This window comes from Oryzias latipes, chromosome 13, assembly GCF_053564925.1.
Source record: "Oryzias latipes strain Hd-rR chromosome 13, Olatipes_Hd-rR_3.1".
Classification (NCBI taxonomy): Eukaryota; Metazoa; Chordata; class Actinopteri; order Beloniformes; family Adrianichthyidae; genus Oryzias; species Oryzias latipes.
In genome coordinates this window covers 4,758,006-4,773,837 of record NC_136249.1, presented here as the reverse complement: position 1 = coordinate 4,773,837, position 15,832 = coordinate 4,758,006, and the positions used below count along the sequence as shown (strand labels likewise).

Here is a 15,832-nt window from a genome sequence, read left to right as displayed (position 1 = left end):
AGGTGAGTGTTTATGTTCTTCTAAAATGGATGGTGGAACGTGAAAAGAAGGAGGGAGAGTGCCCAGCCATCCCCACCCCAAGACCCCCACCGCACCAGCAGCGGCAGCCGGATTCCCCCCAACACCACACGGGAACCGGCAGGGAACAACCGCCGCCCGGGCGACCAAGCCCGCCACCCAGGCCAGGGCCAGCAGGGCCGCCGCAAGGCCCCCAGAGCCAGAGAGCAGGGAGGCACGGAGGGAAAGAGGGCGCCGCCCCAGCCCAACCAGGAGAGCAGCCCCCCCGCCGCGCCGGGAGAACCCAACGCAGGGCCCCACCGGAGAAGGACGCCCACAGCCCCAGACGAGCACCCCACCACCACCCAGGAGTTCCGGGCATCCCCCCGCCCCAACCCCAGGTACGGGCCAGGACCCCCCAAGGGAGACCCACTCCGCACTCCAGGCAGCCATCCGCCCGGCCAACGGTTGGTCCAGGGAGGAGCGAGGCAGGGGCCCGCCGCCCCCGCCCAGGAGGGGGGAACCCCGGGGAAAAAAGAGGGCCCACAAGGGGTGTTGTAAATATGGCCCGACCAGGCTCGGCCACAGTTGGAAATTTGGCGGGGCCCAGCACTCAGGAGCAAGGACCAGAACCCACCCCCCAGGGACTCGAACACCCCCGGCTCAGATGTAATGTGAACCCCCCCACCGCGCGGAGAGAGCACCGCCGGGCCCAGGAAGCCAGCACCCCGGGGACACAGCCGCCGTTGCAAAGGGGCCCGTACCCCCCACCAGGGAAGAGGCAGGGGACAGATGGTCCTAGGTCCCACCTTCCTTGCAAAATGTGTGTGCGTGTATGTGTGTTTGAGAGAGTGTGTGTGTGCATGTGTGTGTGTTTATGTTGGGATGTATATATTGAGGGGGGAGGGGTGTGTGTACTAAGGGGGGTGCGGTTAAAATTGGCGGGTAGGGCACTAAGGGGACGTCTCCTGATTACTCACAGTGACGTCCCCTCACCCTCCCCACCAAGGGGCCCTAAATGTCTAAGGTGCGGTTAAAATTGGCGGGTAGGGTGCTAGGAGGACATCCGCTGCTTGCTGGCAGTGATGTCCAAGCACCCCCCCTACCAAGGGCCCTACATGTCTAAGGTGCAAATAAAACCGAAAGAGGGGGGGCCCACTCCATACGGCAACCACAGGAGGGGGGTCACTGCCTAGTAAACCCCCCCCCCCCAAGGCTCATCGCAGGCTAAGCCCCCCACCCCCTCACCCTATTATGAGGTTATATGAGGAAGGGGGTAAGTTGGGGACAGATGATAGACTGTCCCCCGGTGGTCAAACAGCCCCCCCCCGCCCCCCCCCCCCCCCAGCAAGGGGGCCAGGCCCACCCAGCCCCGGGGCCCCACCCCCGGAGGCGCAGACACCCCAGGCCCAGCACCACCACCCCCACACAGAGAGAGGGGAGCCAGAAAGCGCCGGCCCCCCCCGGAGCAAGCCCAGGCCCCCACCCCTAAACGCCGGCCCTAGAAGAGCTCTGGTCAGGCCTCGACGGGACCGAGGCAGCCAACCGGCCGGGGAAACCGCCGATGGCCTCAGCGGAGACCCCGACCCGTCAACCCCCCCTGCCCCGTACCAATAGTGCCCCCCCCCCCTCCCCCAGAATGCCCCCCCACAGGACAGGGCCGACAAGACCCCCACCCCACCCCACCCCCAGACCCCGCAGCCGAAGCGGATGACACCCAGAGCGACCGGGGGCCCCAAGAGGGTTGTCCCGTCCCGCCCCAGAGCCAGGGAAGGGCCGATCCCAGCCCCAGGTGTAGACGGGAAGCCCATCCAGCGCCGCTGGGCCCCCCCCCCCCGAGCAGCGCTCCCCGCCAACCCCCCCCAGCACAGGCAAAGGGACCACCCCCCCAAGCCAAGCCAGACCACCACCCCACCCCCCCCACCACGCACCCCCACACCCAAGCCCAGAGGACCACGCAGCGCCCCAGGCCGCCCCACCCAGGCGCCGGACCCGACCCCCCGACCAACGGAGCCCCCACCACCCCCGGCCAGGCACCGGAGGCCCCGACCCCCACCCCGGCCCACGGCAGAAGGGCAAGGAGCAGCGACGACCATGCCCCCCCCACCCCCTAAGTCACGGAGTTAGCTATGGGAGACCAGAGAGACCGAATTCTTTCAAAGTTACTTGAACTTTGGGCTGACATTTTTTCCAAGCTGATATGATCAAGCAGCAGATTTCTGTGTTGACTTATATTTATATTTTTTTTGCTTTTCCAATTTATTAAAATAGTTTTTTTAGCAATGCAAAGAGTTATGAAAATGATAGAGCCTAATCCTCCTTCTACATCGATGGCACTCATGTCACCAAGCACACAAAGTGACGGTGAAGCTGTGATTGAAACCTTAAGCCAGACTGATAGATCGGCACATACCTGCTGCCAGAGAGCCTGGACAGGCGTGCAGAACCACAGTGCATGCATGTAATTGTCGGGTAGATTACTGTCACAGTGCTGACAAATGTCTGAGTTACTGAGACCCATCTTGAACATCCTCTGTCCAGTGTAGTAAATTCTGTGAAGAGTTTTGAAATGGATTAGCTGCAGATTTGGATTTTTTGTCATTTTAAAGGTGTTTAGACAAAGTTCTGACCAAAAACTTTCATCTGTGCTGATGCTCAAATCCGCATCCCATTTTGTTGTCGGAAGTGAAATATTGTTATCTAAATTACATAAAAGTTTGTATATTTTGGAGAGAGTTTTATTCATTGAGAAATTGATCAGAGTGGTAACTACATCTGGTAGCTTTAAATCGTTGTCTCTGTATTTAAACTTTTTAGTAATAATTGATTTAAGTTGCTGATATTCCAAGAAGTTATATATTCCATGTTTGTCTTGAAGTTCCTGGGGAGTTATGAATCTTCTATCAATAATTATGTGCTCTAGTTGTTTTATGCCCCCTGCTTGCCAAGCTGGGAAGTGGATAATTTTTTTGTTTATGAGGATGTCTGGGTTGTTCCAGATGGGTGTCATTTTGCACGGTTGAATTGATGATTTTGATATTTTGAGAAATTCCCACCAGGCTGTTAAAGTGGCATTTATATTAATACTTTTGAAACAATCCTGTTTTTTAACTATTTGACTAATAAATGGAAGATCTGACAGGTTGATCTTTCCACATAACGCCTGTTCCAAGTCTAACCATGAGTTGGTTTCTGGATTATTTTTTAACCATTTTAAGATGTATTGTAATCTATTTGCAAGAAAGTAATTGTGGAAGTTAGGTAATTCTAATCCTCCACAGCTTTTTGCAGATTTTAAAGTTTTTAGACTAATTCTTGCAGGTTTATTGTTCCATAGAAAGCTTGATATGGATGAGTCTAATGTTTTGAACCATTTTAATGGCGGTTGTGTGGGAATCATTGAGAAGAGATAATTAACTTTGGGTAAGATTTTCATTTTAACCGTGGCTACCTTGCCCATAAGGGACAAAGGCAGGTTGGTCCAGCGTGTTAGGTCGTCCTGTATGTTTTTCAGTAATGGGGTGTAGTTTAGCAGCACCAGTTCTGATATTTTGGGGGAAAAATAAATACCTAGATATTTTATATTGCCTGATTTAACTGGTATTGTGAGTCCTTGCTCCGCATTACTGTTCAGTGGTAATAAAACAGATTTATTCCAATTAATGGAATAGTCTGATATAGAAGAGAATTCATTAATGATTGTTGCCGTTTCATTTACAGAATGTATATTACTTAAAAACAGTAATATGTCATCTGCATAGAGACTAATTTTATGATGGCTGTGTTTGGTTTTAATTATTTTTCATTCTTAAAAAAGAACAAAGTGAATTTCTGACCAAATCTCTGTGGTAGTCAAGCGGTTCTTTGAACAAATCTTTGTTGTAGTCGGTCAATAAGGTCATGATTACTCACGACAGACAGTTTGGTGGCAGTACCTTCAGTATTTTCAGAGCTATTAAACAATTTATACCAATTATGATCCATATTTCAATATATAATAGTCTCAAAAAATAAAAAAAACATTTTTTTTGACCAAATCTTTGTTGTAGTCGGTCAATAACGTCATGATTAGTCAGTACAGACAGTTTGGTGGCTGTAGCTTTAGTATTTTCAGAGCTATTAAACAATTTATACCAATTATGATCCATGTTTCAATATATAATATTCTCAAAAAATAAAAAAACATTTTTTTGACCAAATCTTTGTTGTAGTCGGTCAATAACTTCATGATTAGTCAGTACAGACGGTTTGGTGACTGTAGCTTTAGTATTTTCAGAGCTTTTGAGGATTTTTGACCGAATATGATCCATATTTCAAAATAAAAAATTCCCAAAAAATAAAAAAAGTGAATTTTTGACCAAATCTTTGTTGTAGTCGGTCATTAAGGTCATGATTAGTCAGTACAGGCAGTTTGGTGACTGTAGCTTTAGTATTTTCAGAGCTATTAAACAATTTATACCAATTATGATCCATATTCCAATATATAGAATTCCCAAAAAATAAAAAAAGTTTATTTTTGACCAAATCTTTGTTGTAGTCGGTCAATAACGTCATGATTAGTCAGTACAGACAGTTTGGTGGCAGTACCTTCAGTATTTTCAGAGCTATTTAGGATTTTTGACCGAATATGATCTATATTTCTATATGACTAATAGAAAAACATAAACAAAGTTCATTTCTGACCAAGTCTTTGTTGTAGTCGGACAATAAGGTCATGATTAGTCAGAACAGAAAGTTTGGTGACTGAAGCTTCAGTATCTTTAGAGCTATTGAAGATTTTTGACCGAACATGATCCATATTTCTATATGACTAATAGAAAAACATAAACAAAGCGGTTTTCTGACCAAATCTTTGTTGTAGTCGGACAATAAGGTCATGATTAGTCAGTAGAGAAAGTTTGGTGACTGAAGCTTCAGTATTTTTAAATTCTTTTGATCACTTTAATTATGATTCGTGTCTCTAATAATTGTGAAAAATATGTGCAATAAAATATAATAAAGAAAGACACACAAAATATTTATTTTAGCATCAATATGCTGACAGATATTCACTACCAGTTCATATAAATGTAGAGATGTATTCACTTTTCACAAGAGTATTGATTTTTACAGAATGGTGTTTCACAGAGGTTGCACTTTGTTGACGGTCCCTTGGCTGCCGGCTCGCTGCGTGTCTGCACTTACACCTCGAAGAGAATAATTTTGATCAAAAGGTGAAAAAACGATCTTTTTTCTTTTGAAGTGAAATTGTAGTTCACTCTCTGTGTTAATACAAAAGGAATTAGATACTTGCTGGCACATTTGAACGTTTATCAGAAGAGTTATTGAGGCCGGAAGCACGAATCTGTGAATATCTTTCTGACTTTACCGAACTATATAAATTTGTGTTTCCAGTGATGTCCAGAACAAAATAAAGGATGATGTTATTTCCACATATTTACATCCAAGATGCTCATTGCCCGCACAGAGTTTTAAGTACCTCCACGGCTAATGTTTGAAGCACATATTAGCCTAATGCTAACCCGTCTTTCAGGTCCGTGCAGTGAAGAAAAAAGCACTGACCACACGGATTTAAAACATAATGAGCAAACAGGCCCTTAATAATAATCACAACTGTAATAAAGCACATTTAGAAGATAGTCTCCTGCAGCTTCACGCTGAGTGTTTGTTCGTCCAACCAGCAAACGTTTAGCATGAAATCTGCTATAGCTGTTGATGGATCCAGCTGTCATCGAACAGCAAAATCAGCGCGAAGCTACACATTTACCAGTTAATTTTTTGAAAATGAAATGTCAAATACCTATTTTCATTATCATTTTAATTAAATGACAGAATAAGCGGTGTTGAAAAAGAAAATGAAAAAGCATTTTGGTGGATTGCTTTTTCATTTTAATTTTGAGTCATTTGATGCTTTTAAAATGAAAAAGCATTTCTGTTAATACATTTTAATTCTTCAAATTAGACATTTCTAAATGAATTTTGCTACACATTTACCGGATAACTTTTTGAAAATGAAATGTCAAATACCATTTTCTGTATCATTTTAATTAAGTGACAGAATAAACAGTGTTGAAGAAAAAATAAAAAAGCATTTTGGTGGATTGCTTTTTTATTTTAATTTTGAGTCAAAAAAATGCAGCTTCATTTTGAAAATGAAAAAGCATTTCTGGTTTTGACTTTTATTTTTAATTATGTTACACAATCGCTTCCATAGAAAACAGACTTCAGTAAAATTTGAAGAACATCATCGTTTTTATTTTATTTTTCAAAAGTGGGTAATAACTGGGAGTAAATGGTAACATGAATTGGACTGAACCCACTTTGACTATATAACAGACATGTAACATTTTTCATTGCTTTGTTCACCAATCACATCCGTTCACTTATAGTTCTTCTTCTTTACCTCCGTATTTCAACATCCACTCCTCCACTTTGATTGACTGCACACATCTGCTGCACAAATGCATGAAGTCACACTGAGAGACTTTTGCCTTTTGTGCAGATCCTTCACTGCGACTTGGCTTTGAGGAATGTCATGGTCAACAAGTTTCCTTGGGAGGTGAAGGTGGCAGAGTTTGGTCTGGCTCAAGACATGAGCCGTACGGCCAGCCGCTGCAGCACTCGTTGGCAGAGTCCACAGGTAAAGAATTCAACAACGCCAGTAAGTAGTCTTTTGGAAAGATTTGCATAGCTAATTATACAAGCACCTACTCTACTACTCTTCCCAGCGCTGACTACGGGTTGAGTCATATGGTTAGGTTTATTTGTCTTGAAAAACATTTAACTCAAATAGGGACTTCATTCCCAAAAATAGAATTGAACATCAAACTCGCCTTCACTCTGGTTAGCTTGAACAGCTAAGATAGCAAAATTATTTTTTTATACCGGTACATTCATAATTTCAAAACTCCAGATACCCAGGCTGAAGAGCTGTGGTACTTTACAGCAGAGAATTGTGAGAAAACTTCCTAAAAAACAGGAAAAATTACAAGCTGTGGTCTTCTACAGCTCCAGCTGAAGCAAAAGAACCCACTGACCTAAAGTATTTCTGGATGTTTTACAGAAATCATGGCTTTATTTTAGTGCGTTATACGTTATTATTGAAAACATAAGGTGTAACCATAAAATATGTTGGCCAAAAGACTAGTTTCATCTTTGTGCTAAAAGCATCCTAAAAGGCACATTAAATCTTCTATGTCAGGCATGTCCAAAGTCTGGCCTATGGGCAGAATTGGACCAGATTTCAAATTTCAAATTACCTGCAGGCTCCTTTCATAAAATCCATAATTTGCTGCCTCCAGCATTGTTTAAAATCGATGCATACAATTTTATACAGTGATTTGGGTGAAAGTTATTTAGATGTATGCATGGAAATGAATGTCAAAGTATGTCTTTGCAATAAAATGTTTAATAAATAGTTCATTTGCATTTAATATCATGAAAATAGTTAGGGCAAATGGTTGACCCTCAAACGTTTTTACCCCACAAAATACGTCCCTGTGCAAAAAGTTTGGACAGTTCTGTTCTGCATACGGCCATCCTCTGTGTGAAGATGTCGCTACCTGTAAACAAGAAGCTACAAGTATGAATGAAACTGAGAGCAGAGAGCTCCACTACTCCAATGAACCAGCCTGTGTCTGTTTCAGCAAAAATATCATCATTCAATCTCTTCCTCCTGAAGCATTGCAGCTTTTGTTGTTATTATTACTGTTATTCCACTCTAGTCAGTGTGTGTTTGCTTTTGAGGCATGTTGAGTGTGAAGATCCTCTTTCTTGTTCTCTGTGTGTGATCCGAGCAGCAGCGGGTGCCGCTGCGCTGGTACCCCCCGGAGTATTTCAAGAACAAGTATTACAGCTTCAAGGGAGATGTGTGGTCGTTCGGCATTGTGCTGTGGGAGATGCAGACGTTTGGTGAGTAGATAGCTTGAAGAGTGAACATCCTCAATAACCCAAGGACTGTAGAAGAGACTGGTATGAAGCAGATGTTAAAATCATGGGTGTTTTAAGTCTGTGTCACAGTTTTCTGGATTTACCACATCAGCTGTCCACTGATGGCTCTGCAAGAAAAAAATTAAAGTATGAAATAAAGTGGTGGGTTGTAACAAGTTACATTTACTTTTGTACTTTTAAAAGAAAATAAAATTGTCCTATGATTACTTTCACTCCACCAGTTCTTTTACTTGAGTAAATCTGCTGAGAAAAGACAGTGATTCTACTCCACCACATTGTGCTGCATCTGTCTACTTTCCATTGTTTGCAACACTTTTAGTGTTATTCCAGAGATGCATAATATCACCACAATAATGGTATCTGTAGATAAATTCATAAAAACATGACTGTGGGCACCAACAAAAATGTCAATTTCTGCCAGTGATTCCAGAAGATGAAAGTCTGCAACGAGCTGTAAGGTGCTGCATGTTTTCTGAAACTCAGAGACACATTGATAGGAGAAGGTGGTGGATGACTGTATCCAAGTGGGAACACAAACTGGTAGAAGTGAAGTGATTTCTTATGTCTTGGCTGGAGAGAGGATGAGACACGGCTGGCAGAGGGACTTGCAGGTTAATAGGACGGACTTTCTGGGAGGGATTGTGCAAAAGTTAGATTTTAGTTGTTCTTTGAGGCAACTAAATGTTAGAAGCCGAAGACTGTTACTACAAGGTGAACAATAATCTGGCCCTGGTGGAGATCCTCCTCAGGAATAAATACGGTAGTGTCCTTGATGGCCAGCAGGTGTGGAGGCGCTGATTGTGGGGATGAGCAGCAGGTGTTGTGCCCCTGGAGGAGGCATGTGCCCAACAGAACCACAACAAAGATGGCATAGTTTCTATTTTTAATGCTTGTGAAGCAGCAACGCATTTGAGCTGAAGCATCAAATACTTTTTAACACAAATATGTCATCATTGCATTTAAAAAGAGCGGAGATTTGAGATTACATTTTGAATTAAAGAAAACAAACAAAACAATTCATATATCTGTAACACCCAATAATATCAGCATTTTGAATATCTAGGAAAAGTAAAACCCAAATCCTCCATCTGTAATGCATTTTACGCATGCCTTTGACCTTTGTTGTAGAGGTTGTTCTATTAGGGGGGATATTTCCATTAAAGAAATAAAGTAAAAACTTTTAACCTAACAGATTTATTTTATCTTATGGTAGTACCAGAATGTGCAGACATGTTTGGGGTTTTTGTTTGGCCCTTTCAACAGATATCAGATATAAATTGGCTCAAACTGTCACTCAACATTAGTAAGGGATTTTTCTTTTGGCCAATTACTGTATTTGCTCAAACAATTATTAAGATATTAACTTTTTTCCTTCCACACAAGTAGTATGATTTTCAAGTAAAGCTGCTCTTACTCGAGTGAATTTTCTGGATACTTTCTCCCTTAGTTCATGAAATGATTCCACACTACTGTATGGAGCCGGCCATCATTATCTTTAATGCATTCAGACTTCTCTGTCATATTCTAAAATGGTTTTATATCCAGACTTGTTGGCCTTCTGAAATGCTTTCAAACCTTAGCTTGGGTCTTCACGTGGCAGAGATTACAGGACTGAAGGCTGCTGTAAATTAAGCCATTTGAAAAGTACATTTGATCCTCTAAAATTATCAAACATTCGCAAGCAGGTGTGGATTCTTAGTCATTTACAGTAATGAAAGCACCATAACCTCTTCAGACCTGGCGTCCGCATGCGTGGACATCACATTTTGGGTGATATTACCACAGTGGTTAACTCTGTGTAGAGCGCGGCTCCGATCTTTCATCCACGTGGTGGATAGATGAAGAAGACTCCGGGACAGGATCAACTTTAGCCTCCTCTAGGCATATTTAGTAACCATTGAGCACGGAACAAAAACGTCTCTCTCGTACATCAGAGCTCATTCATTTAGCGAGTGATGTCATCAACTCTCGACACAAAGATACAACAATGACTCATGGGAACAGAAGTGTCTCATGGGAAATGGAGTAGAAAGAGTGAGAGTGCAATTGTATATATTCAACACTTAACACTCTGCCTAACTGGGGCCCAGCGACTACATTGTTAAAAACATCTCGGACTTCCGGTATGTGCAGAAAAAGACATACAAATAATAGAAGTTGAAAACGCAATGCGAAAAATGAAATTGGGTAAATCACCAGGCCCAGATGGCTTCCCAGTCTAATTTTACAGAACTTTCTCCCCTAAACTCCTCCCCTAAGCAGTCTCTATAAAGAAGCTCTGGGTGCAGAAGCATTACCACCCACAATGAAGCAGGCAACCATCTCTGTATTGCCGAAAAAGGATAAAGATCCGTTACTCTGTGAATCCCATCGACCAGTGAGCTTATTATGCTGTGACTTCTTCTTACCCTTTCGGCTTCTCCCATCAGGGGTCGCCACAGCGAAACAACCCTCCCTTGAGGATGAGTCGCATGGTTAACTTGGCAACGTTTTACGCCGGATGCCCTTCCTGACGCAATCATCTCAATCCAACCGGGCTTGGGACCGGCATAGCAGCAGAGAAGGGAATAGGGAGCAGCCCGGAATTGAACCCTGGTTTCACGGACGGAAGGCGCTGCAAACCAGCACGAGCTAAACCGGCCCCCTAGCTTATTAGGCTGTGACTATAAAATTCTAACTAGAATACTCGCAGACAGGTTAGAAGGGGTCCTAGACAAAATCATCCACCCAGACCAAACAGGTTTTATGAAAGGAAGGCAACGATATAGAAATCTCAGCCAGGTTTTTCATATAATCTATCAGTCAAACGCTAATGTTGACCCGGAGGTAATTATAACATTAGATGCACCTAAAGCATTTGATAGAGTAAAGCATAAATTCCTGCTCAAGACTCTCCGAAGTTTTGGATTTGAACAGGTTTTCTGCTCATGGGTTGACACCCTTTATAAACAACCTGAGGCAGTAAGATCTTGTCAGAGTACTTTGTCCTCTCCAGAGAAACAAGACAGGGTTGCCCTCTATCCCCTTTACTCTTTAATATTGCAATAGAACCTTTGGCAGCAGCCCTCAGGAGTGCGCCAGATGTGTTGGGCATTAAGAGAGCGGGCCAAACCCACACCCTATCACTATATGCTGACGACCTTCTCCTGTTTCTTTCGGTCCCTTGCAAATCCATCCCCAAAACACTGAATTATATCACAGAATTCGGGAAAGTATCGGGGCATCTGATAAATATGTCAAAGAGCCTGATCTTCCCCATTAATGAAAAAGCGGCGCTTATGCCTCACAACTCTTTTCCACTCACAGTTGCCACAGAGAAGATTCTATGACAGTGACAGTGAACAGATAATATAAAGATCTTTTCAAACACAATTTGAAAGCTCCTCTTAATCAGGCTAAACGTGAGATGGAGAGATGGTCATCCCTCCCTCTATCTCTACCAGGAAGAATAAATTCAGTCAAAATGATTATATTGCCAAAATTTTTGTTCCTTTTCCAAACCATACCAATATTTATCCCTAAATCCTTCTTTAAAGAATTGGATAGATTAACATCAATATTCATCTGGAATAAAAAGCTACCACGTATCAGAAAGGAGTTTTTGGAGAGACAGAAGGAGGAAGGCGGCCTAGCTACGTCTAACTACATGTATTTTTACTGGGCAGCTAAAATTTACAAACTTTTCTTCTGAGGAGAATGAGAACATCCCACTCTGGGCAGTTATGGAACAGGACTCATACACATCAGGCTCTCTGGCCTCTGCTGTTTCCTCACCACTGCCCCTTGATAAAAAAGCTAATCCCCAATAATTCTGTTATTTTTAGGATCACTTAAAATATGGCAACAATTCTGAATTCACTTTAAACACAAGCAAGGTTTACTCTGGGCTCCGATAGTCACAAATATACTTTTCCCTCCCTTCTTCATTGATTCCACATTTCAGGTCTGGGCAAATAAAGGGACTGACACTCTGAAAAAACTTTTTAGCAAGGGACATTTTTTGTCCTTTGAACAACTACGGGAAAAATTCAAGTTGCCCTCGTCTGACTTCTTTAGATACCTACAGGTGCGTAGTTTTGTTAAAAAACACTTTCCCTCATCTCTTCAGACTCCTCCAGGTAGTTGGATAGATGAATGCCTTACTCTAGATCCTTTTAAAAAAAAAGGTGTAATGTCCTAATTATACCACATGTTTAACACGGCTGCAGCGCCCTCTTTAGATATTACGAAAAAACAATGGCAAAAGGAATTGGGATTTGAGATAACTGGAACACAATGGCAGCAGATAACTATGTTTATCTACAAGTCATCAATCTGATGTGAGTGGAGTGAGAATCACAGGAAGACCGCGAATGGGATGGACGGAGGGTGTAAGAAGAGCGTTGAATGCAAGAGGGATGACTGTGGTGCAGGGAAGAGAGGCTGCTCAGGACAGGGATGGGTGGAGAGAGTTTGTGTATGGATGAATGGATGGGTGTGGTAGAGGTCTGGTCTTGGGATGAAGCGGCAAGGGGAAACCAGCCTTGGCTAAGGCCCTGCTGTGGAGGTGCCCACACTGGAGTGTGCAGCTGACCCTGGTGCAGTGTGGTGTGGCTTAGACCAGGCCTCAGACCAGTCACACGCACATACACACACACGCACTCACACACTGAAGGAGGAGGGTTTGGGGAAGAGACAGAGGGAGCTAAAGTTGTGTGCCTTGTCTAGGGTACCCCACCTTGGTGGGACACAGCCTTGGTAAATAAAAAAATAAAAAATGAAAAATCAGTCTGTATAAGACATGGTTTTAAGCTGGCACGGATCTTCCCAGGGACAGACGACACTTGCCCAAGATGCAGGTGTGAAACGGGAACCCTCACACACATGTTCTGGGGGTGCAAGAGCCTCCAGGCCTTCGGGGGGGGGGGGGGGGGGGGGGGTTGACTCCCTAGCAAAGGCATGGAATATAAAGATCCTCCCAAACCCACTTACAGCATTATGCACTCCTGTCTTAAATTGAACACCTCCGATATGCTATAAGGGTTCAGCACAGACCTTTTTTAAATCCTGGAAAACCTTTCTTGGACCATGTAAAAAAGTCTGAATAAGGACGGCAATTTTATAGCTATGATGAGCACTCCTCACTATTTTTGTTTGGACAACCGCATAATTTTGCAGAAAACTCCGTGATATTTTATTTTTTCCCTTGTTTTGTTTGTTTTTGGGAGGTTTTTTTTTCTTTTCGTTTTATTTATTTATTTTGATTGTTGGGAATTGTGATAGTTGTACTTTGACATGTGAAAATCTAATAAAAATAAAAGTGTTAAAAAGTATAAAAAATAAAAACATCTCACGGGGTAGGATGGTGATTTCCTTTAAGCTAACCTAATTGTTTAACCAGCGGTTGTCATTTATTTAGTCGGGAAAATAAATATTAGTTAGTGGTTGTCAGAAACAGAATATGGCATGTCGGTCATTGAAAGCAAATCTGAAATGAACATGTGAGTTGGTCGACTCACAAATCTTTTTCCGTTTAGCTTAAATTTTTGGTTAGTTTACGAAAATGATAGAGGTTTGACAATGTTAAGAGGTAAACTTTCACCAAACCTGATAAACAAATACAATTTAAACACTGGATCATTCAATTACACTTCCTGTAGGGGCCAGTTACCCCTTGTGCTATCCTAGGCACGTTAACATAGGGAGTGGGGTCATCTAGACCCACTAGACAGTGCTCTGAACCTTTTTTCTTCAATGATTTGTGATCTTCACTGGTGTCCATGGATTACATGAAATCTTTCCACCTTTATCCACCTTTGTCATGGTAGGGAGAACACGTCAATGTAAGGGTGGGGTCATCTAAGATAACACAAGGGTTGGAGGCCTTTAGATAAATTGCCGTACATATGTTAATTGAAGAACTTTGTTAAGTGTTATTGGATTTGTTTATTGATAGATACATCAGACAGTGGACGTGTTGTTTGTTTGTGCAGCATGATTGGACACCGATTTTTAAGAGCGTCAAGGACATCGTGATCGTGGACACACCTTGCACCTGAGAGTGGCACAGTCTTTAGATAACCCTGGATGTTTTGTTAACCTTTAAATCCCAAACACAAATGAATGAGTGAAAGAACTAAGGAAACGGATTGTTTCCATTGGGACACATACGAAGATGCTGGAGAGGTGCTGGGTGCAGAGGCAGAGTTTGCTCCTACACTTCAATTCTCAAGATAGCTGACTATGCAATTTCCTGTTCATGACGAAACTCTTCCTGTAGGTTAAAGTAAAGTTGTTCTTCTTGTTTGTTTCTAACTCACCCTGTATCGTCTGATTGCTTTTCACCCTCAAACCGTAAACTAATGCCCAATATGTCAACCAAAGCTGAGATGTGAGCTGACCAAAATGTTTGCTTCCTGCTGTGTTAGCATAGTCAGTCTGACTCTTAGTATTATCAGATGGGTGCTTCTGGAACATTGACATCCCTACCAGTCAGTCTAAACAGAGGGAGATCATATCTTAGCCAACCGAGGTGTAATTTTCTGTTCATGAGCTCCTGGGTCATGGCCTGAACTTAAACATTTCTTGTGACTGTTTGGCTGTGGACAAGAGTCAAAGCAAAAGTGACGTGACTTCTGTGTGACAACGGCCATTTGCAGGCACCTTACCGTACCCAAACCTGGAGCGATCAGAGGAAGTGGTGTACCACATCTGCATGGGTCATAAGAACACCAACCCTCAAGGCTGCAGACCTGAAATGTGAGTTCCCACAAAGCTCACTTACTGTTGAGTCTCAAAAAACACCTTGCTGATGTATATTCTATTGATATGGAGGCTAAACAACTGTGTGCAGGAAGACCAAGTATCTTTAGTGGATGTTTAAAGGTTCAAACTTTTTTCTTCAGTGATGATCAGAGGGTCCTCGACTCTGAAGTATTTCTTCTTTATTAACTCGTTGAAGACACTTTTGTGTTCTCTTTGCATCGTTTGTTTCCCTTTGAAAACCTGGACTGTTCGTTTGAGTTCAGTGCATGCTTGTATTTCCTAAACTCCACAGACTTCACATCATGCGGGACTGCTGGCAGGAGCCTCACACGCTCAGGCCGTCCTTCTCTGACATTGTCTGCCTCCTGGAGAACACCATCGAAAATGATGCAGTAAGACGCTTCACCTGCTTTCGTTAGAGTTTTTTTTTTGTTTTTGCTGCCAAGAATCAGACCTCTGAGGTGGTCTCAGGAGATCACGAAGACAAGGATAGGTTTTCCTTGGGGAAGTTGGGGGGTATTCTGAAAGGAAAGTGTCTCTTCTCCTCCAAATGGCTTTGAGTGGTAAAATTACTTTCCCCTTTCTCACCATGAAAAAGACAGAATTGAGAGGCCTTATGATTCAAGTATAAAACTTTATTGTAGGTGTCAGCTAAGTACGTGAGTTATAAAAGTTTGTTATCTGGAAACAGTGGGATTTCAGACATAGGGGAGACCTTTGATCATTTATGCTGGAAACCGTTTAGACCAGTGTTTTCAACCTTTTCTGAGCCACGGCACACTTTAACCTTAAAAAGAATCCTGCGGCACACCAGCATCCAAAAGAAAAAAAAAAAAGGAGAAACTCATAGTCTGTATTGATCTACAGCCCCTCCACAATCTCAAATGCATTTCTGAGATAATTGTGTCAGAAAAAGCTGGAAACTGCAGCTGTTTTTTTTCTAAAAGATGCAATATAAGTTAAGTTAGAAGATTTAAAAAAAGCTTGTGTGTTCGTTGGTTTCAAGACGTTTAACAACAGATCTCCTTGTGCGCTGTCACTCTCACAACCCAATGCATCATGGGAGATGTAGTGCATAAAACGGCTGGAGATCGGTTTTCGGAGCTTCATTATTTTGTTCTCTTGCTCCACGGTCTGATAC

General features: G+C 42.8%; 1 protein-coding gene across 2 annotated transcripts in view; it reads left to right on the top strand.

Moving 5' to 3' along the window:
• Nucleotides 1–15,832, top strand: part of si:ch211-167j9.5 (tyrosine kinase receptor Cad96Ca) — a 33,296-nt gene that overhangs the window by 14,612 nt on the left and 2,852 nt on the right. Inside the window, exons 7-10 of one of the 2 annotated variants that reach the window (XM_023961832.2) lie at nucleotides 6,500–6,637; nucleotides 7,797–7,908; nucleotides 14,586–14,685; nucleotides 14,984–15,083. In XM_023961832.2, the coding sequence (XP_023817600.1) occupies nucleotides 6,500–6,637; nucleotides 7,797–7,908; nucleotides 14,586–14,685; nucleotides 14,984–15,083 (450 nt within the window). Of the gene's footprint in view, nucleotides 1–6,499; nucleotides 6,659–7,796; nucleotides 7,909–14,585; nucleotides 14,686–14,983; nucleotides 15,084–15,832 lie in introns of both variants that reach the window. The other variant, XM_023961831.2, reaches the window with a different exon arrangement.